Source organism: Rhinoraja longicauda, chromosome 30 (assembly GCF_053455715.1).
Source record: "Rhinoraja longicauda isolate Sanriku21f chromosome 30, sRhiLon1.1, whole genome shotgun sequence".
Taxonomy (NCBI): Eukaryota; Metazoa; Chordata; class Chondrichthyes; order Rajiformes; family Arhynchobatidae; genus Rhinoraja; species Rhinoraja longicauda.
Window position 1 is genome coordinate 20,657,971 of NC_135982.1, and position 27,869 is coordinate 20,685,839.

The 27,869-nt window shown below is 43.6% G+C and overlaps 1 protein-coding gene across 1 annotated transcript; it reads right to left on the reverse strand.

The window, feature by feature from the left end:
* On the reverse strand, positions 1-27,869 carry LOC144608039 (uncharacterized). Its single transcript, XM_078425273.1, has 4 exons — positions 27,696-27,869; positions 24,504-24,657; positions 17,336-18,099; positions 1-1,751 (listed from the first exon to the last, which is right to left on the reverse strand). Exons 1-4 carry the CDS (start codon positions 27,833-27,835, stop codon positions 1,679-1,681), a joined length of 1,131 nt encoding a protein of 376 aa, XP_078281399.1. The 5' UTR covers positions 27,836-27,869; the 3' UTR covers positions 1-1,678.

Genomic DNA, 27,869 nt, shown 5'->3' on the forward strand with positions numbered 1-27,869 from the left:
GAGATGCTGCCTGTTCCACTGAGTTACTCCAGGATTTTGTGTCTATCTTCAGTGTAAACCAGCATCTGCTGTTCCTTCCTACATATTTCCTCAGACTCTGTCTGTAGAATGGTCTCGACCCGAAACGTCACCTGTTCCTTTTCTCCAGAGATGCCGTCTGACCCGCTGAGTTACTCCAGCTTTTTGTGTCTACCTACAATGTGGAGCAACTTGGTTCATCTAACCTAAGGACGCACTTCTGTATGAAAAATTGAGCTATTCATGGACAGTTTCTTAATGTGCAAGTCACACAAACACCAATTTACCCTGGGTTGGAGCAAACTCACAATCATTTTCAAATAATTAATACGCTTGGGGAAGGCAAATCCATGTGCCATTCACTGTTGCATAGCTAATGATATATAACCTGCACAGTGCCATGTCTGCAATTTCCAAACTAATTTGATGCACTCAGGTGCAACCTATGATTCTTGTTTATCATTCACAAAAACACTGCAGCAGATTGGGGAGTTGCTCATTCAAACCTTGCCAATGTAACTCTCAACATCTGCACGACTCCTTATACATTGCTTAGTTTGGAAGAAATATTATTTGACAATTGCAACATTTCTATCATCACTCCAATGTCTGCCAAATTGATCAGCCTTACCACCAAATGCAGGCCTAGATTAGTGCTTGGATCCTGCTGGGGGAGGCCCCACGCGAAGGAGATTGATGCATTTCCTCTCCCTATCCCTCCACATACTCCCTGCAGCTGCTCTGTGGCTTCTACAGAGAACTGGCCACCAATCTACCTTCCCGGCATCAGCGAAGAAAGGACATAGCTGTTCTGTTTTTAGCACCCACTGGGAATGGCACTGGCCCTGTATGAGTGCACAAATTGGTGAACAAGATGCCACTGCCGTTCTTGTGCTCAATATAGGGAGATCTAGTGGACATTCGATATAAACGTGTAAACAGCATGTAGGAACAGCAAGTCAACCTCAGATTCTCAGTGTGAGTCCTACAAGTCTCAACAGAAGATAGACAGAAAGTGCTGGAGTAACTCAGCGGGTCGGGCAGCATCTCTGGAGAGTAAGGATGGTTGACGATTTGGGTCGGGACCCTTCTTCAAATCCGAAGTAGGAATTCAATTATCTGGGGGGGATCTCTTTCCTCGCCAGAGACCCCATGTTGGAAGTGTAAGGCTGGATTGGTCTAGCTTACCTGTGAACCCTCTGCAAATAATGCAATGGCAAGCAGCAGGGAGGCTGGAAAATGACTAATGGGCAAAGGTACTGCTCTGCACTTGGCACTCAGCACGGAGTCATTACATTCAGATGAGGTAAGAAAGTAAATCACTTCAACATATAAAGGAAAGATTCTGCAAACCATTCCACAGAGCATATGCTAACAATCAACATCTAACGTACGAGATATCCTGATCTGATCCAAAGTGATAAAATTTTGTTGAAAACAGCTGGTTTAGATGGTCAATAATTGGAGAGGACTCTAACTCAGCTAGATGCAAATAGTTGGGCATTTTTTTATCAACTATGTTTCTAACTAAAGAAACGTGGAAGATCACCACAAAGACAGTCTTCATTTTCCAGCACCCAGGCTTGAGCATTTTTATTTATAGTCCCAGTTGAATGCTGTCCAAAGGCTGCATTAAAATGCTCCTCTCTCAGCCAAGTAATTACCACATCACGTCTTCTGTGCTCTCAGAGAGGCACTTGGCAAGATGGCTATCGACATCCAACTGGGTGAATCTGAAAGAACAAGGGCCATTCCATAATCAATATAATGTGGGAAAATTGAACAATACCTCTCACTATGTGCAATATGAGGGCAGATGGCTAGTAAAATAGTATACAAAAATGAGCAACAAATACTTGGCCTTGCATTTCAACCCCACAGCATTGCTTGTTTCAGTGCCGTGCAAAAGAAGTATATATTTTTTCCCCAGAGTGAATTCAATGACCATTTCTTGCTTTTCGCATCACTCTGGAAATCCAACCAGACATGTTCAAGTGTGTGGAGGAAGGAACTGCAGATGCTGCTTTATACCGAAGATAGACACAAAATGCTGGAGTAACTCAGCGGGTCAGGCAGCATCACTGGAGAAAAAGGATGGGTGACTTTTCGGGTCAAGACTCTTCTTCAGACAGGTGTTTTTGTGTGTGTTGTGATGTATGGCTGATGCACTTCGGGTCTCTAGTGAAGTCCATCCCCAACATTCTCAATGTTCCCGGGTCCTGCACTCTCTCCAGAACGTGCCTGAGAGTCGTCATTCACTAACTAACGCTGTTTGCTCTGCATTGGCATGATTTAAAAATCCATCCACAACCTCACAGCATCTCTAGGTCAAAACAGAAACCACCCCTTCATTTTAAACATGCCTCTTAATCACCACTGTACTTTCCACTGACTTTCACTATAAAAGGGTTGTCTAAATGCCTAGATGGCAATGTGTATGCATGCCACTTCCACCGGCTTTGCTCGAAGACTTAACCCTGGAGCATAGGTGCCTCAAGGGAGGATTTACAGAAAGGCTCAACTGTTGAACATTCCTCTGCCGACCCATGCTCCTTTCTCAAGCTGTCTGAGTTCTACAACCTTCTGCTTACACAGCAGCCCTCTTAGAGATCTGTGACCTATCACAGCTGAACTACAGGCCCTTGCCCTCGCATGGACTGTTCTGTTAGTCAAGGTCAAGCTAATTATCACACTCAGCTTCCTACCTTCGGGATCGGTTTTAATGTTGTGGCTGACCAGTGCGATTGTGCCCGGCTCGCCACCATGGACCGACAGCAGAGGACCCACTCGCCGCGGTCAGAGGAACGAGGATCGCCTGCCACAGACCAATGACGGAGGACTCTTGCCCAGAGTAGGTCAATCGAGGACTAGAGGACACAGATTTAAGGCTCAGGGAAAAGATGTAATAGTAATCTGAGGGGTAACCTTTTCACACAAAGGGTGGTGGGTGTATGGAACAAGTTGCCAGAGGAGGTAGTTGAGGCTGGGACTATCCCAACGTTTTTAGAAACAGTTAGACAGGTACATGGATAGGACAGGTTTGGAGGGATATGGACCAAATGCAGGCCGGTGGGACCAGTGTAGCTAGGACATGTTGGCCAGTATGGGCATGTTGGGCCAAAGGGCCTGTTTCCACGCTGTATCACTCTATGACTCGCACTGTAGGCCCAGCTCGCCCACCGCAGACTCCGAATCAGCCCCGAGCCACTGGCGCCGACAGGTACCGCGCCGCAGAGAGCGAGGAAACAGGCCCTATGGCCCACCACGTATGCGCTGATCAGTGATCCATACACTAGAACTATCCTACACACCAAGGACAATTTAACCAAAGTCAATTAACCGACAGACCTGTACGTCTTTCGGTCAGCCGGTGTAAACCCACAGTCACAGGGAGAACACACAAACTGTGTGCAGGCAGCACCTGGAGTCAGTCTCTCATGTTGTAAGGCAGCAACTCTACCACTGCACCACTGCACCACCCCAAGGGGCCAAGGGGAAATGAAAGATGCCACATTTCAGGAAGGGAAAGTAATTCCAAGATGGTTTCATGAATTTTACTGTAAATATTCTGGGGAAGTGCAGAGATAATAATCAATACATAGCCAACCAGTAAAGAAATATAAGATAAACACAGAGAGCTGGAGTAACTCAGCGGGACAGGCAGCATCTCTGGAAAGAAGGAATGGGTGATGTTTCGGGTCGAGACCCTCAAGATGGGTCTCGACCCGAAACATCACCCATTCCTTCTCTCCAGAGATGCTGCTTGTCCAGCTGAGTTACTCCAGCTTTCTGTGTCAATCTTTGGTTTAAACCAGCATCTGCAGTTCCTTCTTACACAGTGAAGAAATATTATTGCCTCACATTGGCAGATATGGGGTGCTGGATAAGAACCACTATGCTGTAATTATCAGGCCGTTTCAGTTTTTCCATTTTGATTCCAGGCATACTAGGAATCTTTCTTATACCCAAGGGAAGAGTTTAATCTTTCTACAGATTACCAAAGAACATCTGCAGCCCATAGCAACATCTCCTAGCAAGAGTCAGCACCTTTCAGAGCCCTGGGAAAACCCAGCACTAAAAGTTGACTGATTCTGTAACTTTAACGGAATGTTCTACATCGATCGAGCTGCTCATCCAAAGTCCTGGTGTAACTGCAGAGTATGCAGCTGCTATCAGTCTCAATTAGTTGCATAACGAAGCATGCACAAGGGCAGATTGATTGGAGCAGTGCAGCAGTGAATCTTTTCGGTCCCAGTAGAAATTAAATCTCTGTCCAGGAGGCAGCCACTCCAAGTAATTCATTTCAGCTGTAGCTTCTGCTTCCCAATCTACAATTGGATTGATGCTGTGTCAGTAAACTAAACTCCCAAAGAAATGTTTACAGAGAGAAAAGTTGACCTGTAAGAGTTATAGGGAGATTAGAACAATTAGATTTTTTTTTTCTGGATGTCTATAATTTAGCCATGAGCAATTAAGTCAAATTGGCCAGCAGGTACCCTCTGGTTACATATCTGTAAACAATGCTTGTTGTTATTCGGTGAATGCAACTGTGAATTTTAGCCATGGACAAGCTTCAGTTCAGTTGAAATGTCAACTAACACAACCTAGTTACCAACTGGTTAAAGTAATGAAGAGTTTTATGGAGCTGAAGTATTTTGATAGAGACAAAAAAATGTGCTGACATTAGTGGAGACAAAAGAAATGGTGAAAGTTAAGAAAATCCAATGCTGGATCTCAATTACAGCAACATCCACAATGTATAATATTTTTTCTCCAGTTGCTCAAATGTTTGATTAGCTTTATTAACTCCTTGAAAAACAATGGTCTACTTTTAATATCACTGAAAAAATATTATAATTTAAGACCCTTTTAAGTAAAAAGGGCCCATCAAATTCTTTTAAAATTCAGAACGTAACTGGATTTTTTTAAAAAGCATTCTGATCATAACCATGTCTTGCCTCAACCAGGTTCATCTGTGTACATTTACATTGCACTGTCGACATGATCCAATTATCATTTCTGTTAAGACGTCTGTGTACACTGTGTATTGGACAAAAGTGATTCATGCCCATGATGCAGATATTGACCTCTATTTCCAACAACCTTTTCGACTTTACTTTGGAGATACAGCATGGAAACAGGCCCTTTCCTTCCACCAAATCCACACCGACCAGTGATCACACCACACACTAGAGGCAACTTACAATTTTACTGAAGCCAATTAATCTACAAACCAGTACATCTTTGGAGTGTGGGAGTAAACTGGAGCACCCGGAGAAAACCTACGCGATCACAGGGAGAGCATACAAATTCCGTGGGCAGCACCCGCAGTCAGAATCAAACCTGGGTCTCTGGCGCTGTAAGGCAGTAACTCTACTGCTATGCCACTGTGCTGCCCCACTGACAACGTCCAAAAAAAAATCTCCGAGATGCAGGCAAAATTGCCTTTATTCACCCGACCTGCATTAAATAATAAATAAAGGCTCCTTTTACTTAGACAGTCGCTGGGGATCGTGGGTGACTGGCTTCCACTCCAGTTCTGCGGGTTCTGAGGTGGCTGATGTGGGACCTGCAGATTGCCCCATTTGGGACAGGAATGCTTGACCTGATAAGGGGGTGTGAAGCATGACCCAAAAGGCTGCATTCAATATGTATATCCAAACAGATTCAACATGTACTTCAGAGTTTTGCCTATGGTAGCATGAGCTTGATCAACACAGATATGATGGCAGATTTCAAGCCTTAGCTGATGACATTGCCCTGGACAGTGAGCAGGGGATGCAAGCACAGGAACACAAACGGCTCCTTTCTAGTTTAGCAATAGAGAAGGAAGCTCATCAATCCAAATGCTCGTTTTTATTGAAATCCAATACTGTCCATTAACTGGGCAAACAATGAATCTAACCCACAGAAACGAGCATTGTCTATTGCATTCAAAATTCAGAGTAAAATTAAACACAACCCGAAAGCTCACAATCCCAATCACATTTACAATCATACTTTATTAGCCAAGTATGTTTTGCAACATACGAGGAATTCCATTTGCCATACAGTCATAACTATAAAAAGCATCAGAACACACAAAATACATTTCAACATGAACTCCACCACAGTGACTCCTCCGCATTCCTCACTGTGATGGAAGGCGAAAAAAAGTTCAATCTCTCCCTGCTTTGTCCTCCAGCAGTCGGGGCCCTCTAACCTTCCGTTGACAGGACGATCTTGACTCCCTTAGCCGCCGCCTGGCCTTCCTCAGCCGCCGCCTGGCCTTCCTCGTCAAGCTCCTGCATCCGGTGGGGGGGGGGGGATCTCAGCTCCCCCACGCCAGGCAATCTACCCCGGGTCGGGGTTTGTCGAACAGTGCAGCTTGGAGCTCCCGACTTCGGTCTCAACCCGAGACTGCTAGCTCCTTGATATTAAAGTCCGCAGTTGGAGCATCAACCCAGGCAAGGAATCGCCCGCTCAGATGGTAAGTCCATGCCCCGCGGGGGCTCAAAGTCAGTCCCGGGCAAGGCCTCCAGCTCCATGAGGTTAAGCCGCAGAGCGACCAGAGATACGATCCGAAAAACAATCGCATCTCTGGCAAGGTAAGAGATTGAAAAAATGTTTCCCCCATCACCCACATAAAACAAACCAGAGAGCATTAATACAGACTTTTAAAACTCACCAAATATAACAAAAAAAAGGACACAAAGGACAGACAGACTGTAGGCTGCCATCGCAGCGCCAGCCGGTGGTCATTATTGCCTGGGCACAAAATCATCGATGCTTACAATACATCTGGTCCACCAGATCCATGTGGACAAAGATCTGCTTTTCATGCACCTCTAATCAAGCTTTCCGCAGTTTTCCTCAGCTTTCTTTTTTCAAAGATTTTTTTTCCTCAGCCTACCTCAAACCTTTGATAAATCACCTTAAAACCCTTGTTCCCTTTCAGGAGATACCCTTCGTGCCCTCTAGTTATGCAGTTCCAGAAGGATCGCCCTGTTGTTATAGTCTTTGTTTGGCTATTATAAAGGAAAACATCCCATATATCTTCTTAACCACTATAGCAACCTGCTGTAGTACCTTCGGAGATCCATGGATAAGCAATCCAAGATCCTTCTGCCCCCCAACAATTTTCATCATCCTTTCATTTATTGTGTATTAACTTGGCTCATGTTCCTTCCTTAAATGCATGACCTCACACTTCTCCAAAGCGAGTTCCATGTGCCACATGTTTGCCCACCAGCCCAGCCTTGGGATCTTAAAGATCACTTTCTGACTGTCAACCATGGAGAAATGTTTTATATCAGATCACCAGGCAACCATCTAATCCAACCCCTTCCCTTTCCCCCACCACCAAATGCATCCCCAATCCAACCCCTCACTCTCTTTCAGTAGATTTTTAAAAGTTTCCAAGCTTACATAATCAGCACATAGAACTGAGCCTGAAACTATGTGGAATGTCAGATTTTAACTCAGGCATGTTGGCAACCATGTGGGCTATCAGCCCAACAGCAACACCATCTTCAATAGGTCCCCGGCTTATGTGTCTGCATTATTGTCAATGTGACCTGCGCGGGCTACTTCTAGTGTGTGACTAAAAGTGATGGAAAAGCAAGGAGAGTTCTCAGGCTTTCCAACTACAACTGACAACAGATTCAGTCATAGAACATCTCAATATCGCCAGGGAGGTCCTGCATTGTGCAAATTGGCTGTTGCTTTCAAGTAAAGCCATCCACTCGGCGGGGGGAGAGGAAGAGAGAGGAAGAGAGAGGAAGAGAGAGGAAGAGAGAGGAAGAATGGTAGAGTGTACTTACAGACAGTATGAGAGAGAAATGTGGGCTGATCAGAATTCAGCAGCAGTACCGGAGAAACACTATATCACTGCTGCTAACTAGACTAAAGAAAATCAACACAGAGAAGGCTTTCAGTCATTTAAAAAAAAGATTGACACAGTAGTCCAAAGTGACATCTTACCAATGTGATTAAAAAGAGAAATGGATACCTCTATGAATTACAGAGCTAATTTTGGGCGGCACAGTGGCGCAGCAGTAGAGTTGCTGCCTTACAGCGAATGCAGCGCCGGAGGCCCGGGTTCGATCCAGACTACGGGTGCTGTCTGTACGGTCTTTGTACGTTCTCCCCGTGACCTGCATGGATTTTTTCTGAGATCTTCGGTTTTCTCCCACACTCCAAAGACGTACAGGTTTGTAGGTTAATTGGCTAGGTAAATGTAAAAACATTGTCCCTGGTGGGTATAAGATAGTGTTAATGTGTGGGGATTGCTGGTCCTATCATTAGGGCTTTAAATCAGTCCAACACCACCCGTCACAGGCTCCACTTGAGCATTCTTGTCACTGCCACCACAGGGATCCCTCTCTCAGCATGGACAATAGCCAGCCTTGCTGACTATGTAGAAGGCCATGGCAGGATGCTCAGATAGGCATAACATCCATGTTGGTTCACATAAGGACAAGATCTGGATTGCGTTCCTGGGTCCATCTTGCAAAACAAAAGATCCCACAATATTTTATGTTGAAAACTTGCTGTGCCTCATCAGCTGACCTCCAATTTGCACTTGCAATGTTTCTTTTGCAGCCTCTTTCTTTTGGGTGACTGTTGAGTTGTCCAAATAGATTATGTGACTCGATTGCCTGGACTAGATGGCAAGTTTCTATCTGTTAACAGTTGCCAGCACGCCAAGCTTGAAGACGTTGGGTTTGTGTTTGGCTTCTGCTGTTGACAATTTGATGTAATTGGACATTTTGCTGCTGCTTCACGAGACAGTGTAATCACTAGAGCAAGTACAACAAGCAATCGGACGGGCATGTGGCATGTTGGCCTCTATTTCAAGCAAGATGGAGTGCAAAATGTATGAAGTCTTGCTTAGAATTGTGTAATATGAAATAAATTCTACAGTTTTGGCCTCTTCACCCAAAGAAGAATACATTCACTCTGCAGCACAGATTCACTGCATAGATTCCGGGGAAGAATGTCCTCACTCGTGAGAATAAGATTGGCCGGTACTCACTGGAGTTTAGCAGATTAAGACGTGAGCTCATTCAACATACAAGCTTGAGACGATTGAGGGGGTTGCTAGCCAGTAGTAGGAAGGTTGAGAAACTGGGGCGTAGTCTCAGGTTAACAGGTGGACCACTTGGAATGCAGATGAAGAGAAATTTATTTTCAGCAGAAAAGTCATCAATCATTCATATCATATCATATCATATATATACAGCTGGAAACAGGCCTTTTCGGCCCTCCAAGTCCGTGCCGCCCAGTGATCCCCGTACATTAACACTATCCTACACCCACTAGGGACAATTTTTACATTTACCCAGCCAATTAACCTACATACCTGTACGTCTTTGGAGTGTGGGAGGAAACCGAAGATCTCGGAGAAAACCCACGCAGGTCACGGGGAGAACGTACAAACTCCTTACAGTGCAGCACCCGTAGTCAGGATTGAACCTGAGTCTCCGGCGCTGCATTCGCTGTAAAGCAGCAACTCTACCGCTGCGCTACCGTGCCGTGAGTACCCTGTACACTGGTACATTTAGGGTCAGATAAATAGATATCCAGGCACAAACTATACAATTAACCATGGTGTTAACTGAGTAGTTTAATTTAGTCTCGTTCGTTGCCATGTGTACCGAGGTACAGTGAAAAGCTTTTTAGTTAAATGCTATCCAGTCAGCGGAAAGACTATACATGATCCTAATCAAGCCGTCCACAGTGTACAGACACAGAACAAAGGGAATAACATTTACCTAAATGGAGGCAGCTTGTAGGCTGCACAATTATCTCAGCCCAAGGACTTTCTCCAGAACAATATCCTCGATCCCATCATCTTCAACACCTATCAATGACCTTCATCTTTATAACAGAAATTGGGTGCTATTCAGTTCTGTTGCAAGTCCTCAGCAAGTACGTGCCTGCAAGTAGTAAGCCTTGAGCAATATTTTAACTTGCCAGACAATGGCACTCAACAATGGTAACTACATCTGCTTCACATTCAACAGGATAAAAACATTGCCGTCACAGAAGCCCCAACTGCAGCAGTCTGATTGAAGCAGGAGCAGCATTCATCAGAAAGCTGCCCAGTCAGAGGAGTACCCCACAACTGAATGTGTCCTAATTCAACAACATTGCTCCACCATTCATGGCACAAGGGGGTAATGGACTCACTACTCAAAACCTTTCAGGACAAAGGAGCCTACTTGTTTGAAAGCAGCTTATATATTCATTCCCTGACATCAAGGCCGCAGCATGTAAAGGAAAGGAGAGCCGAGGTTGTTCAAATTTGTAAAAGAAAATTTAGTATCGAAGCCAGAACCTGGACTTCACTGAAGGAGTCATCAACATGTCATACATTTCTGCATAAGCTTTTGGAAGAAAAAAGCTGAGAATGTTTCGGAATGGACTCCAGTAACTCCAGCAATTTGTGTCCATCTTCGGTAGAAACCAGCGCCTGCAGTTCCTTCCTACACATGTTTCGGAATGGTTTGCTTGTTGTGATGGAGGGATGAGGCGGGGGACAGAATGGGATGTTTTAGATTAATTGGCTGAATGGCCTTCCTCATCTATCCCGACATTGTGATCAAACACGCTTAATTGGCAGAAAAATTAGGTTTTCCCCACTTTATAACACACACTTGAATATTTAACATTCTTTTTATGCCTTGTTCTTCCACTGCTGCCAGTTTCTGAAGGACAGTGGGCTATTTCGGTGAAATTAAATTCTACCTTTATTCATTTCAATGGACTTAATGGAGAGCACAACTTTATAACCATTTCAATTTTCCTGTTGGAATTAATGAGTGCAGAACTAGCCCTACCCCTGTCCTCCCCTGTGGTACTGCACGACATGTAACTGCAGGGAGACAGGGAACTATTTAACTGCCTGTTACAAGCGAACAATCATTTGTTTATATTGCTGTACAAGGCTATATAATTTTACAAGTTATGTATAAATTCCTTGTCTTTGTGCCATCTTTTCCCCCACATTTTATTATTATTCCTTGACTAGAATAATTGTGCTCTAACTCTGAGAATAGGAAACAGCTGAGAAACATTGAAAATGATAAATGATAAATGGGCAGGGGAGTGAGTAATGCAAGAACAGGCATGACTTCACTGCTGGGACTCAGCCTCTCAAGGTGGAAAATGGTGATTTGGCTGCTCAGCACCATGAAGATGGTAATCCAATGTGTAATGACGACCACATGTTAAAGGGATATGTTATTGAATCACACAACACACCAAGCCTTTTATGTCATGTCAGCAATTCAATACTGATCCCTTTAGTCCCTCCAACCCTTCCTTTTCTTACCCCCTTTTTAAATATCACCCAAGCCCAAAATGAAAATGTTCTCCCACATCAAGTTCCCGTTGTAAGCTACGCTTCTTCATTTTACACCTCAAATCATTCACATAGAAAATAGGCGCAGGAGTAGGCCATTCGGCCCTTCGAGCCTGCACATGATGCCATTCATTTCTCATTCTCAGCACTGTTCAATGGAAATGTATCCTTTGATGTCTGATGGCATTAATTCCCTCTTCTGTATTTCAGATCCAACTGCAAATGTCCACTACACTTGGTTTTATAACCAGGCCATAGGAGCAGAATCAGGCATTTCGGCCCATCGAGTCTACTCACCATTCAACCATGGTTGATCTATCTTTCCTTCTCAACCCCATTCTCCTGCCTTCTCCCCATAACCTTTGACACCCTTACTAGTCAAGAACCTGTCAATCTCTGCTTTAAAAATGCCCAATGACAGCCTCCACAACTATTCACGACAATTAATTCCACAGATTCATCATCGTCTGACTAAATCCATTCCTCCTTATCTCCTTTCTAAAGGTTATCCTTTTATTCTGAGTATGGGGTTCATGGTAAGAAGCAGAGGGTGGCAGTAGAAGGTTGTTTTTTTGGACTGGGGGCCTGTGATTGGTGGTGTGCCTAAGGGATCAGTGCTGGGCAGGTTGCGGTTTGGTCATTTTTATCAACAATTTTGTTGTGCATCTGCAAGGCATGATGTACAGATGACCCTAAATTAGGTCGCATCGTGGACACTGAATATGGTTATCAAAAATTACAATGGGATCATGATCATCTCAGCCGGTGGACTGAGAAAGGCCTAATGAGGATAAATGTGAAATGTTGCATTTTGTGAAGTTAAAATAAGGCAGGATCTTCACTGTGAGTGGTACGGCCCTGGAGAGAGTTATAGAGCAGAGGGATCTCGGAGTACAAGTACATAGTTCCTGAAGGTGGCAAAGCAGGCAGATGGGCTGGCGAAGAAGGCTTTTGGCACACTGGCCTTCATCAGTCAGGGAATTGAGTGTAGAGGTTGGAACGATATGTTCCAATTTTACAAGACGTCGGTGGGGCACACTTGGAGTATTGTGTTCTGTGTGGTCTCCCTGCTATAGTAAAGATGTTATAAGGCTGGAAAGAATGCAGAGAAGATTTATGAGGATGTTGCCAGGAGTTGAGGGACTGACCGCTAGGGAGAGGTTGGGCAGTCTAAGACTTTATTTCTTGGAGCGCAGGATAAACCTTTGCTGATAAACATATGATAAACATGTATAAAATTAGGGAAATAGATAAGGTGAATGCACAAAGTATTTTTTTCTCATGATAGAGGAATTAAGAACTAGGGTGCAAAGGTTTGAGGAGAGAGAGGAAAGATTTAATAGGAACTTGAGGTGCATCTTTTTCACACTGAGGGTGGAGGGTATATGGAATGACCTTCCAAAGGAAATGGTTGAGGCAGATAGAATAACAACATTTAAAAGACATTTGGACAGGTACATGGAAAGGAAATGTTGATGGATATGGGCCAAACGCAGACAACTGGGACTGGCTTAGATGGAGCATCTGTGTTTGCATATACAATGCATCCATGCTGGAACAGTCCAATTACAATTGGACCAGGCAGCTTTGTCCTTGGCTCTATATTAAATTACACTTCCCTTAGGAGTGGAAACTGACTCTGTTTCATCTATTCCATGTGGCAAATCATTCTTTGCAACTCGCGTATAGAAATTTCCTCCTCGCTCTCAAGTCATTACTTGAACAACTGTAACTGATACTCTGATATATCCAATTCCATTACCTTCAGACTATAAAAGTCAACTTTTATAAATTGTTGTGAGATTTACACGCCACACTTTCTGGAGTTGTTTACTTTTTTCACAGTGACTTAATAATTGGTAAACTATTGAAATATTTATTGCAAAGTACTGACCACAAAGTTTGCATTACTGTTTAATATTGTTAAATCTGTGATTTACTCAGAACTAATTATTTAATCATTAGTAAATTCCAATTACTAACTGATTTTTTTAAAATAATTCCAAAGACATGCGGGTTTGTAGGTTAATTGGCCTCTGCAAATTGGCCTTCATGTGTTGGATGCAAAACTGGGATAATGGGTGATCATTGGTTGACGGGCCGAAGGACCGTTTCCACACTGTTTCTCTAAACTAAACCAAAAATTAAAAGATTGGTATTTAAAAAGTGTGGCAATCTTAATTTTAAATTCTGAACTCAGAATTCTATCCTTGGATACACGCCTAATATTTTGTATTCTTTCTACAATATAACTTATTAACTGTATGTGTTGCTGTTGGAGTTTATGTACAATTACATCAGACTCTATCCTAACCCCAAATTATTATTAGTATTAAAATTTGCTTCCTCCAATCCTGCGTTCTTATGTATAGCAACACTATTCTTGGCTATCTTGAACCAATCTATCTAACTAATCTATCTAACGTTGAACTTAACCACAGGTTGCTACTTCCCCAGCCTAACATCCAGAATGGACCTACTCAGACTTTTCTTCTCAGACATTCAGGGTGCATGATATTCACACACATTGTTTAGAATTTAGTAATGAGAGGGGAAAGGTGCTATTTTAAAACAATCTAAACCTTTCCTGAAAAGGCAAACTGTGTATCCACTCCATGTCTTCCCTCTGGTACATCTTCATGAATTACCTGGTCCATGCTGACCAAGTTGCTGGGATAGTCCCATTTGCCTGCATTTCGCCCATAGCCCTTCAAACCCTTCCTATCCATATATGTGTCCAAAGGTCTTTTAAAAGCTGTAACTGTATCTGCTTGAGTAGCTTCCTCTGACAGCTCATTCCAGATATCAAATACAGTATTTGACAGCTACTCAACCCGGGGCGGGGGGGGGGAGAGACTAGAGTGTAGACCAATTCAGTGTAGTCTAATTCAAGCAAGGGTAGGAAAGCGCACGTTGCCTACACTCACGCACTGTTTTGACCTGAGTTTTGACCTAAGTGTAGATACTAGACAGGATCATCAATATTCCTTCAGCAAAGTCAAATTGGTGCATTCAAAGAGACGTTAAGTTTCCGTAAAAGATTCTTGCCCCATCTTTCGCTGTTTAGGGAGGGAAATTGAGCATTATGCCAATGTCCAGAATCATTCCGTCCAAAGTTTACACTTCATGTTTATGAATAAACATCATACACATAAAGCATCAGAAGTGCACAGGGGTTAACTAATTTATGATAATGTTCTAAGATGGCTGGCTCTAGGTCTTTAAGTCCATAAAGGTATAAAATTTGGGTGAAGACAAAGCATCACCATGGTGATGATGTGACTTCACTCAAGGGAGTGAAGTCAGGAATGTGTGCACAAAACACTTTAATTCCCAAAAATTCACAATTTGAGTGCTGGCTTCAAACACAATTTTTACAGCCCATAAACTCACTCCCGTTCATGGAGTCTGTACAGTTTCCTTGGAACTACTTCCATTTCAAAATGTGGCCTCAGGTTGATGTACCAGTGATGTAACAGGAGTCGATTAAGCCCATAATAAACACCATGAAGCAAGCACCAGTCAATTCCACTGTGAGAGGCAATGTAGCCAATGCTTGTTGCCTAGAGATTGCATGAGTCAACCACTTTGAGAGGAGCTGGAGTGGTTGTGATGCCAGCCATGTTAGATTCTGTAGTTAGCCCTTGCACATGTACATTCATTGCAAAATAGAAATACACTCAATATATATCCAACTCCAATTCTTTGTGCCATAATGCAAATAGAATAGTGTTAAATTTGTGAATTTTAACCTATTTTCTTCATCAACAACTAAGGACAACTTTGGAAATAATCTTTACACAACACAAAAACAAATCAACTTTTATAAGTGATTACTCGTGTACACAATGCAAAAACAACCCTATCAGGTGTTCACTCCAAGGTATTGTCATGGAGACAATGCAAAATCATATAAATCTCTAAATCATATATATCTATGGAGCTTACTCTGCAGATTTTATGGTGATATTCTCATAACATAGCAAGGGACGCTGTGTAAAAAGTCACTTAAATATGTTAGTGTACCATAAGGGTGTGCAGGAATGGTTTTGGCACGGAGGGGCAAAAACTTCAGAATTACACATTAGTTGCGATCAAGGCTTTAATGCCTCTGGCTGAAACAAATGAGTGTTGCCATTGTGCAAGAACCACACGTGCTAGCCCAGTCATAACATACATAGAACATAAAACATAGACCACAGGAACAGGCCCATTGGTCACATGCCCATGACACACATGATGCCAAGATAATCCTCTCTGCATGCACGTGATCCATATCCTTCCATTCCTTGCATATTCAGGTGCCTGTCTGAAAGCCTCTTAAACGCCAGTATCACATCTGCCTCCACCACCACCCCTGGCAGCGTGTCCCAGGCACCCTCTATGTAGAAAACCTGTCCCATGCATCTTCTTTAAACTTTGTCCCTCTCACCTTAATGCTATGCCTTCTAGTCTTTCAAATTACTACCCCAGGAAAAAGGTTCTGACTGTCTACCCTATCTCTGCCTCTCATAATAAGATCTCCCCTCAGCCTCTGACACTCCAGAGAAAACAATCCAAGTTAGTCCATCATCTCCTGATAGCTAAAACCCTGTAATCCAGGCAGAATTCTGGTGAACCTCTTCTGCACCCACCCCAAAACCTCCCCACCCTTCCTGTAATGGAGTGACCAGAACTACAAGCAATACTCCAAATGCAGCCTAACCAAGTCCTAGAAAGCTGCATCATTCCTTCCAGACTCTTATAATCAATGCCGCACCAATGAAGGTATGCATACCATATGCCTTCTTTACCACTCTATCGAATTGAGTTGTCACTTTCAGAGAGTTATGAACTTGAATCCTAAGATCCATCTGTACATCAGTGCTGTTGAGGGTTCACCGAGAGCAGTACAGTACAGGAACAGACAGGGACTGACACAAAGTGCGTACCAAACGTGATCTTAAGTTGAACTAATGTCCTCTGCCTGCAAGTGATCCTTATTTTCCCATTCCTGGAATACCATGTGCATATCTAAAAGCCTCTTAAATGTCATTATGGTGTGGCCACAGGAATGCCACAGGAAGAAGGGTCCAGAGCCGAAATGTCACCTATCCTTTTCCTCGAGATGCTGCCTGACCCGTTGAGTTACTTCAGCACTTTGTGTCTATTTTAAGTCCAATCTGTTGTACAACAATTTGCAACTCTTCAATCCTTTTGTCTCACACCTTCTGCTTTAATCTCTGGCCTTTGTTCCAACCACCTGCCTATCAAAACCTGCCTCACCCGTGTTCATCTATCACCCACAAAGTTCAGTCCTGCCCCTCCTCTCTCCCAGCTTTCTCCCCCCATCCCACCCCAAATCAGTATGAGTAAGGGTCCCAACCCAAAATGTTCCCTATCCATGTTCTCCAGAGATGCTGCCTGACCCACTGGGTTCCTCCAGCATTTTGTGTCCTCCTCTGGTGTTTAACATCCTCTGGAACATTTCTATTATCCTCCATGCAGTAAAGTCTTGGCTTCACCCATGTAATTAAGAGACAAATTGGAAACAAACACCAAGCCCTGGTCAACTGGACCAAAAGGAAAATCAACATGAGCCCATACAAATGTTTGCATAGCTTCTATCAGCTAATATAACAACAGATTTAACAGCTTGGAACCAGATCAGATGAACGTCAGATGAGGAACAGACCTGAACAAGTAGGAGAAACTCCGGAAAGAATTCCCAGAAAAAATACAATATATAAAGAGAATTTAATCAGATTTTTCAGACACCTTCCCTCTCATTAAGGTTTTTTTCACTCAACACAGACTTCTTTTAACTAAAAAAAAGAATAACTTCAAACAGACACAGGAATTATAAAAATATACATTCCGTTAGCAATAGTAAAATGAAAGGTAGTAGATAGGCAAGTTGTGCCGAAACAGGGCTGATAGAGGAAGATCAAGGCATAAAGAAATCAAAACGTCATTGCAAGTAACACCTACCCTGCAGGAAAGGGAACAAGGCACATTGGACAGCTCTCCAAATCCAGCCCAGCTTCCATCTGCTCGTCAGACCTTCCTTTAGTGATAGCACCTTTGTCACTGTTTGTGATGGTGACACAGAGACTATTTTCAGAGAAAGAATGGACCTGGCATTCTCCTACGCTGATACTAGCATCATCTTCCTCTGCACACAATGTCCCTCCTGTCAGCATTTTGTGCTGTTTTACTTTCTCTTGACTGGGCTTGCGGATGGGCATTGTCATAGCCGTCGGCTGCTGCGGTTCTTGATCTCGTGGCCTCTGAAGATATGTGCCTGGACCAAGCAGGGCGTCAGCTGATCGGTGACCTGTAACGTGCCATGTTTCCACTAGGTAAGAGTCTTCCCGTTTCCCCACGGCATGCTCTGCAGGGAACCTCACTGGATCTGCTTCACAGGAATCATTCGATTTAACATTGACCAGGTGGCTCTTTGGCTGCATGTTATCATTTTCCTTTGGATAAACAAGATACTTTGCCGCGTCTGTAGAAGATAAAGCATGTTTGTTCTGCATCTTCTCTGACAGAGGATGTCGAGATCCGCCTGCATGGATCTCAGTGGAATCGATCAGTTCTCCCTTATTTGCAGTGACGGTCCCATGGCTGTGGAGTGGCTCAGGTCTGCTCTTCCCTTCCAGAGCCACTGAAGGTGGAAATGGTGTCCACATAAAACTCTCACCTCCCACAGAAATGGCTTCAGTGACAACCGGTTCAATGTATTTGGGGATCTGTCATGGAAGAACGTTTAAACACAGTTCAGTTTCTGCAAAATGTAAAAGGTATCAAAGAAAAGGGTAGCATGGGGGAAAATAACAAACCAAGCCCATATCTAACGTCAGAGATATACCCATTCCAAATGTAATACTTCACTCTCCACATTAATGAATAAATAAATTCACAATGAAGTGTCTCTACTGGTTCCCTCGAACGCACATAAAAATCACCTAACTAGGGAAGATTAACGCTATCTGTGATACTTTTCCATAAAGAACAGCCACCTCAAAGATAGTGAGAGGTAACACTAATTGTGCACATTCTCTCCACTGGCATCTGCACCTTATCAGGAAACAAGATGGAATATGAAGGTGTAGGAAAGAACTGCAGATGCTGGTTTAAATTGAACTCAAAATGCTGGAGTAACTCAGCGGGATGTAACCCAATCACCCATTCTTTCTCTCCAATTCTTATTTTGGTCACAAACTAGTTATGCATATGTTCAGGGAGAGAAAGTCATCAAGACCTCGGTACACATAGGAGCCCAAGTCTCCCTTGTGCAATCTAATGCTCCCCGAACTTACCGATCCTCAAAAGCCCATAAGCACTGTTTGTCTCCTAAAGAAGGATGAAAGGAAGATCCTTTCCTGTAAGGGGGAAATATCTCTGGCATCTGTAGTACAATGGTGAGCTAGATACAGGTAAATAGGCCAAAAGCAAGTCACCACCACCCGAAATAGAACATAGAACAGTACAGCACCGGAACAGGCCCTTCGACCCACAATGTCGATGGCAAATATGATGCCACAACTGCACAGAAGGTCATAAGGCCATAATCCATATCCCGCCATTCCTTGAATATCTACGTACCTATCGAAAGTCTCTTAAATGACACTATTATATCTGCCTCCACCATCATCTCCAGTAGAACGTCCTGGGCAATCATCAACCTTGCCCCGCCCCTCTCACCGTAAAGCTACATCCTCTAGTATTTCATATTTCCATCGTAGGGCAAAGGTTCTGCCTGTCTATCCTATCTATTCCTCTCATAATTTTATATACTTCTATCAGTCTTCAACGTCTGGCGTTCCAGAGAAAACAATCCAAGTCTGTGTTGCATCTTTCAAGAAGTTAAGGACATGGGCCCCAAAATCTCTCTGTGGGTCATTCCATTAAATTGTATATTTCCCCCAAATATTCAACATCCCAAAGTGCAATACCTCACAATGGCTTGGTTTAAACTCCATCTGACAATTCTCTGCCCATTTCTGTAACTAATCTGTATCCCGCAGTATACTTTGGCATTCTTCCTCACAGTCCATGAGCCCAGACATCTTCTACATCTTGTAGGTGGCCTCTACAAACTTACGAACCAACCTGTCGATGCTTACATCAAAATCATACATATATATATATATATATATACATATATATATACACATATATACACACATATATATACACATATATATACACATGTACACACATACACACACACACACACACACACACACATATATATATATATATCACAAACAACAGAGGTCCCAGCACAGATCACTGCTCAATTCCATTTGTAACAGACCTCCAGCCTGAATATTATCCTTTCGCCACAACCCTCTTATTTCTTTCACTAAGCCGGGTCTGAATCCATATGTCCAAGTCACTATTAATCCTGTGTATCTTGTTAGTAAGCCATAACCTGTCGTGAACAAAGCCATGCTGACTGTCCCCAATTAACCCATTCCCTTCCAAAGAACCCTCTCCAATTGCTTCCCTACCACTGGCGCGAGGTTCATAGGCCTATAATTCCCAGGATTCTCTCTACTTCCCTTCTTAAACAAAGGAACAACATTAGCTACTTTCCAGTCCTGCAGGACAGGCTAGAGAGGTGACCAGGTGGAGAAGCACATTTGCACAGCTCCAGATACAATACTCCTTGGAGAAGGGGAGGTAGGATAATGGTTCACAGTATCATTTTTATTTTTGAGATATGGGTATCACTGGGAGCATATTCATAGAAACATAGAAAATAGGTGCAGGAGTAGGCCATTCGGCCCTTCGAGCCTGCACCGCCATTCAATATGATCATGGCTGATCATCCAGCTCAGTAACCTGTACCTGCCTTCTCTCCATACCCCCTGATCCCTTTAGCCACAAGGGCCACATCTAACTCCCTCTTAAATATAGCCAATTAACTGGCCTCAACTACCTTCTGTGGCAGAGAATTCCACAGATTCACCACTCTCTGTGTGAAAAAAAACTTTCTCATCTCGGTCCTAAAGGACTTCCCCCTTATCCTTAAACTGTGACCCCTTGTTCTGGACTTCCCCAACATCGGGAACAATCTTCCTGCATCTAGCCTGTCCAACCCCTTAAGAATTTTATAAGTTTCTATAAGATCCCCCCTCAATCTTCTAAATTCCAGCGAGTATAAGCCGAGTCTATCCAATCTTTCTTCATATGAAGTCCTGCCATCCCAGGAATCAATCTGGTGGACCTTCTCTGTACTCCCTCTATGGCAAGAATGTCTTTCCTCAGATTAGGAGACCAAAACTGTACGCAATACTCCAGGTGTGGTCTCACCAATGCCCTGTACAACTGCAGCAGAACCTCCCTGCTCCTATACTCAAATCCCCTCGCTATGAATGCCAACATACCATTCGCTTTCTTCACTGCCTGCTGCACCTGCATGCCTACTGTCAATGACTGGTGTACCACGACACCCAGGTCTCGTTGTATCTCCCCTTCTCCTAATCGGCCACCATTCAGGTAATAATCTGCTTTCCTGTTCTTGCCACCAAAGTGGATAACCTCACATTTATCCACATTCCTAATTATCCTTGAGGGGAATTGGGAGAGAACCATTGCAGTTCTTGAATGTTTAGCAAACAAGGTTTCCAGGCATGATCCCTGCGTCCCCTCCCTATGGAATCTCTGCATGTCTCTGATCGAGCATCAAACCCAACAAAATCACATTTGGAAGCTGTAATACCTCACAGCTCACCAGAGGCCGCAAAGCCACTTGTGTTCCTCTCCTGTGAATGTCTCAAAACTCCATGCAACACTCTGTACAACAAAATGAAGTGGCTTTAAACAGTGTTGCAGCTGTGAAGTATTGCTACGGTTTCCCAAGTGACCCACGATTTTCCTTAATCTGAAAAACATGACGCAATTTCAGCTGGGGCTACTCCAATATCATGCTGCAGGAAGACTGAAATTATTCTTCTGCATTGCAAATGTAAAGTATTTGGGTGTAGTCTAAAGCTGTGCATATCAGCTGCTTTACTTTATGTATAATTTACACACACACAAAAAATTAATCCAGCAGCCCCACATTAAAACGCAAGAAATGTGGATAAACAGGGTGGACATGTACGGCCCTTGATAAACATCAACAGAGACTGGTTGAAGCAAACAGCCTGTGTCTGTCATACTACTTTCGCATACGGTGTGTTAGCCAACAACAGCTGAGTCATTATTAATGGATGCGCTGGCAAGTAGTCACTGAATCCAGCCCACTAAATTGACTGATTGACAGCCTTCCTCTCTCAAACCCACCCAGTCCAGCCCAACACCTAAAATAGAAAGACTTCATATATTAATCAATGCACACTTTGAAGGGAAATCGGTTTTGCTTTACTAACTGCTGATTTTAGCAGAGGAGATGAACAAAATGATACTCATTTGGACAGTGGTAAATATTGGTCTTATATTTATCCCCGTCTGGAACACCGCCCAGCAGCAAGCTGGGGTCAGACCGCTGACAGGAAAACAAATTTTGTTGATTTTGTACAGCAAATCGGTAAATAAACAGTGGTCAAAAAAGTGCACAAATTAACCACTCAAGGTTCCAGAAGGAATAAAAGATACCGCTTGTCTATGTTAAATGAATTCTATTCGTACCATAGAAAATAAAATTAATCAGTCCTGATGGCTAATCAAATGCGTTTAGTGAGAAGTGAGCTGCATATTCTGAAGGAACTGATCCTCACGCAAGCCACTCCAAGCCACTGGATTGATGAGGGGGGAAATCAGCCAAAATTCCCAATCTTAACCTGCAGGAAAAGTCGAGAAAAATTGGGGATGATTCAGCCGGTGGGGTGGATTTTATTTTATGCATCGTTCAGGATCGGTGCATTGCTAGCAAGAACAGTATCAACCATCCCCAACGGTCCTTGAGAAGTGGTGGCGAGTTGCCTTCTTGAACCACTGGTGTTTCCTACAGTGAGGATATTTGCGTGGTGGAGTTGGAAATGGATTTAGACCTAATGCTGTTAAAGGTCGAAGTCAGGATGTATGCAATTTAGAAGTTACAAGAAGTGGCGTTGACCGTAATGTGGTCTGTCCTGAAGACATTTCAATTAACTGTCCCTAGTTCTCTAGTCTTCATGTCTTCCCCCTCGGTAAAACCAGAGGAGAAATACTCATTGAGGACCTTGCCCATGTCCTGCAGTCGACACAGAGATGATCGCTTTGGTTTCTTGAGGGGCCCTATTGTCTCTCTAATTACTCTCTTAGCTTCAATATACATAAAATCTTTCGGGATTTGTCTCAAGATTATCTGCCAGAGCAATCACAGGTCCCCTTTTTGCCTTCCTGGGTTCCTTCTTAAGTAAGCTCCTCCATTCCTGAAACTCCCCCAGGGATCCCAGTTGCCTTTTCCTGTCCCATGCCTCCTTTTCCCTGACCAGAGCCTCAGTTTCTCTCGTTATCTAAGCTTCCTTGCTGTTTATGAATTTACCACTAATTTATCTTTCCTTCTCAGGCCATTCATTATTTATTTATCAATTCTCAGTCTGACTGGCTTTGGATTTGTGTTGTTTGCTGGGAAGTCCTCTCAGTTTCATAGTACCCAGTTTTTCTTTATGTGCTTCTTCTAATTTTGTGCTAATGGGAAACTAAACAAAACTGATAACCACTTTGCAGAACCTCATCATTTGCTCTGCAAGGGTGACCTGAAGTTTCTAATTTCTCATCACTCCAATTCTCAAAAACCGTTCCTCAGCTTCCTACCCTGTTCCAAAGATGAGCAAGGAAAGCTGGCGGAACGACATTCCCATCTTTCAACAAGGCACGTTACTCTTTTGGAACCAACAATGCATTCAGCAATTTCAGGTAATCAGTACCTCAATCCTTCTACCTCTTGTTTCAGGCATTTATATATGTTTTCACTTTTCTGCTGGTAATTTCACATATGGCCTTTTCACACTTCCTCGACCACCAGGGGGACACCCACGGTGGTGCAGCGGTAGAGTTGGTGCCAAATAGCGCATGCAGCACCAGAGACCCGGGTTCAATCCCGAGTACAGGTGCTGTCTGTACGGAGTTTGTACGTTCTCCCCGTGACCACGTAGGTTTTCTCTGAGATCTACGATTTCCTCCCACACTCCAAAGACGTACAGGTATGTAGGTTAATTAGCTTGGTGTATGCGTAAATTGTCCCTCGTGTGTGTAGAATAGTGTTAATGTGTGCGGATCGCTGGTCGGTGGAACCCTGATGGGCCCAAGGGCCTGTTTCTGTGCTGTATCTCTAAACTAAACTAAACCAAACCAGACCTACTCTTTGTTATTCATTAAATGGCTTCCCTTTAGTTGTTTATGACTGGATGTGGTAAGACTGCAGAGCTTTGTTGTGATGCATTGGCTCATTAGAAATGAAGATCTTGAATTTAGAGCATGCCATTCACCTTACAAACAAGCCTAAATGGCAATCAATCCATTTCCCTCCCCCCCCCCCCCCCCCCCCCCCCCCTTTTCCCCACTCGGGTCTCTTACTGGGACATGATTCAGAATGGCAGCAGCCCTTCCAAGCCTCACTGAAGTGGCCTCTCTGCATTGAATTCAAGATATGTACATTTCTCAGCAGGGATTACTGAAATGCATTGGAAAAAAAAGAGAACATTTAAACTTGGCAGAAGGTGCTAAGGCCACTAGAATAACCACAACTGGTGTCCTGGCCAACATCAATTGGCTGAGCACAAAGCTGGAAACTGCATTGGACATTTAGTCTATGTGGTTCAGAGTTCAAGCCCACAGTGAGTTTTGCAGCGTTAGTATCTGTTAACTGGCTGAGCAGCGGAATAACATAGAACCTGGACATAAGGGCTCACCATCACCTAAAGTTCCCCAACTGTACAGTTTTCCCAATCAATGCTGAAAGACCAGGAAACAAAAGTTCTGCAAGAAATGCTTTTTTATTTGCTGCCTTCCCAACTCAGTTGTAATTAAAATGCAAATATACACGCACAATTATGTGACAAGTTTCAGAAGGCCGTGAAAAGGTCAAAAAGCAAATTGCCAAACAATCCTTCAACCACATAATTGAGCAATATTGGATACCTGGAGTAAATGTCAAAGATCAGGGACTCAAGAAATTAAAGAGAATGCCCATTCTTCACAGGGAATTGGGCCATACCTTCTCGGAGTCCAAGGGCAAGTCCGGCACTGAAATAGTCTTCCAATCTGATCCTTTCATGTCTGGAAACATAGATTTCATCAAAAGAGCCCAAATGTAGTCAGTCTCATTCATGTCATTGTCATCGAGCCAAGTGGATACAGTAGCTGGCAGCCTGCAAATACAAAAACTTTGGTGATGCTTGTAATTGTCATTTGGCTTAGACACTTGTCTTATTGTAAGATTGCTAACTTTCATCTCTTTTGCAGAAAGTGTTATTTCACTCACTGATCTGCTAGTTCAGAGCTATAATTCCTCGAGCCCAATTGGTCACTTTTCACATATGAACTCTTACACAATAAGCAACTGCATTGGGCATCAGCCAAACTTTTTTTTTGATTGAAAGGTACAGCACAGAATTAAGCCCTTCATCCCATCGAGTCCATGCCGAGCATACTAAGTGCAATTTACAGAGGCCAATTAACCGGCAAACCCGCATATAATCAGGATGTGGGGGGAAACCAGGGCACCCGGGGGATAGCAACATGTTCACAAGGAGAAAGTGAAAACTCAATGCGGACAGGACCCGAGGTCAGGATCAAACCCGAGTCTCTAGCGCTGTGAGAAAACAGCTCTATCAGCTACGCCATTGTGAGGTGATCCTATTGACCTAACAAAGGTTGCTTGGTGGAAGCTGCTGGAACATTAACATGAACTTTTCTGATGTTTCTTCCCATTTTACAGGGTTTGTGGCAGTGGGAACCTCAGCCCCCCTTTCCCCCACCCAGATTATTGTGGGCAGTAGCTGTGAAGCTCTCTACTGCCTCGAACAAGCCTGTACAGCAAAGTGTCAGCTTAATTTTCAAGTCAATTACACACCCACTCTGGAGTCATGCTGCTTTCTAGCATTCTTTTGAAAAAAGCTTTGAAAAAATACCTCGATGCACATGACAATAATAAATTACACTAAACTAAAGGATATTTAATGCACCAACTACAAAACAAATTCTTGGAGTTACAGGGATGCAAGTCATGTTATTCCTTTCTCTTTGAAAGACTGTAACTGCAATGTAGTAATCACAGATTTCCTTTCTTAGGAATAACAAATTGAAATGACCCCCCCTGTTTATTCTGGCTGTTAATGAGACTGGGCCATTGCAGAGGAAGACCAGTGCAGTGGTTGAAATTTCCCGACAAGAAACAAACTGAGTGGTCATTCAGTCAGTGGATGCTTGAAGAAGGGTCTGAAGAAGGGTCTCGACCCGAAACGTCACCCATTCCTTCTCTTCCGAGATGCTGCCTGACCTGCTGAGTTACTCCAGCATTTTGTGAATAAATCGGTGCTTGAAGGATATGCACAAAAGTCAGCTGCTGCATTTCAAAGTTTAGTTTAACTTGATTCCCTTTCCACAGATACTGCCTAACCTACTCTGTGTTTCCAGCATTTTCTGTTGTTAGTTTCAGATTTCTCGCTTCTGCAGATTTATTTTTTTTATACAGTATGAGTATTTGTGCTATATAGCTACAAGTCATACTTAATAACCCACTGAGTTACACAAGCTTTTTGTGTCTATCTTACTTAATAATATTGGTATCAATATGTATGCCAAGGCAAAATTTTGCTGAATAGTTGGTCCTTAGAATGGAGAGTAAATTGGCAGCAGTTGTTATTGGGTCAGTTGCCATCTGCCAGTGGAAGTCGTTTAAAGGCCAGCTGATCAAAGTTCAGGACCAGCATGTTCCAGTAAGGGGGAGGGATATGGATGGCAAGGTAAGGGAACCTTGGATGATTGTAAACTTGGTCAAAAAGAAAAATAAAGTATTTATAAGGTTTAAGAAGATATAAAATTATACAAGGAGATGTGCTGGGCAAGTTGTTTTTTTTCACACAGAAGGTGCTGGGTGCCTGGAACACAATGCCAGGGATGGTGGTGGAGGCTGATACAATAGTGCTGTTTAAGAGATTTTCATATAGGTAATAAAAAGGAACTGCAGATGCTGGTTTATATCAGATAGACACAAAGTGCTGGAGTAACTCAGCAGGTCAGGCAACATCTCGGGAGAAAATGGATCGGTGACATTTCGGGTTGGGACCCTTCTTCAGATTGAGCTTCAGATAGGTACATGGATACCCAGGGAATGGAGGGATGTGGATCATGCGCAAAGTAGATATGATTAGTTTATCTTGGCTTCATATTGTGCACAAACATTGTGGGCAGAGGGAACTATTCCTGTACTGTTTTTTTAATGTTTCATTGTTAGTAAATTACAGAGGCCACCAAAAGTGATAGAATAGTGGACAGTTATAAAAGATAATCAAGAATAGAACAGGATCTACATCCAAGGAATGGCAAATGGAACTTAAATGGAATTTAACTCTGACAAGTATGAGGTGTTGCAATTTAGTATGGCAAACCAGGACAGTACTTGAGATGGTATATGGTAGAGCTTTGGATAACGTTGCAGGGAGTACAGGTGCATGGTTCTCCAAAGGGGGCAAATCAGGTGGACATGTCCTTTGGCACACTTACCTTCATTGGGAAGACCATCGACTATAAAGGTTGGAGCATCATGATGCAACCCTACAAGCCATTAGTATGATCACACTTGGAGTACTGTGTGCAGTTCTGCTGGCACTGATACAGAAGTGTGTTGTCGTTAAGTTGGAAAGGGACCAGAAGACATTCACCAGGATGTTACCAGGCCATGCAGGCTTGAGTTATAGTGAGATAGCTGGAACTTTTTTCTTTGGCACTAGGAGGATTAGGGGCGACCTTATTGAAATATACACGAGGAACATAAATAAATGCCTAAGGTTTTCTACCCCCAGGGCAGAGAATTCTAAAACTAAAGGGCTGAGGCTTAAGATGAGAGGGGGAAGATTTTAGAGGAATCTCAGGGGCAACCTTTTCCTCGGTCCGTATCTGGAATATGCCTGGGGAAGCTATTGAAATAGAGTCAATTATGACTTCCAAAAGACACGTGGACAGATATATGGATAGGAAGGGGTTAGGGGGGCAAAAAAGCAGGGAAATTGGACTAGCCCAGCATGCCAACTTGGCGGCCCACGTGGCGGGCCGAAGGGCTTGTTTGTTCTGTGACTCGATAAACATCATACTACCCTCCCTCCCTCCCTCAGGGCCGATCCATAGCTGCCTCGGACTTCCTCTACAGTGAGGCCGCTGCTCGGCACCCACCCACCCGCTCACTTACAGCTTCCCCTCTGCCCCCGGCTGCTCGCTGCCGCTCTGCCCGGCCTCCTGGCACGGCCCGGGCGGCGGCCTGGGGCTCAGCTCCCGCAGCCCGCCGCCAACCCTCCTCCGCTTCAGCTTCAGCCTCCTCTCCTCGGCCATGACCGCTCCCGAGGGACGGGACGGGACGGTCCGG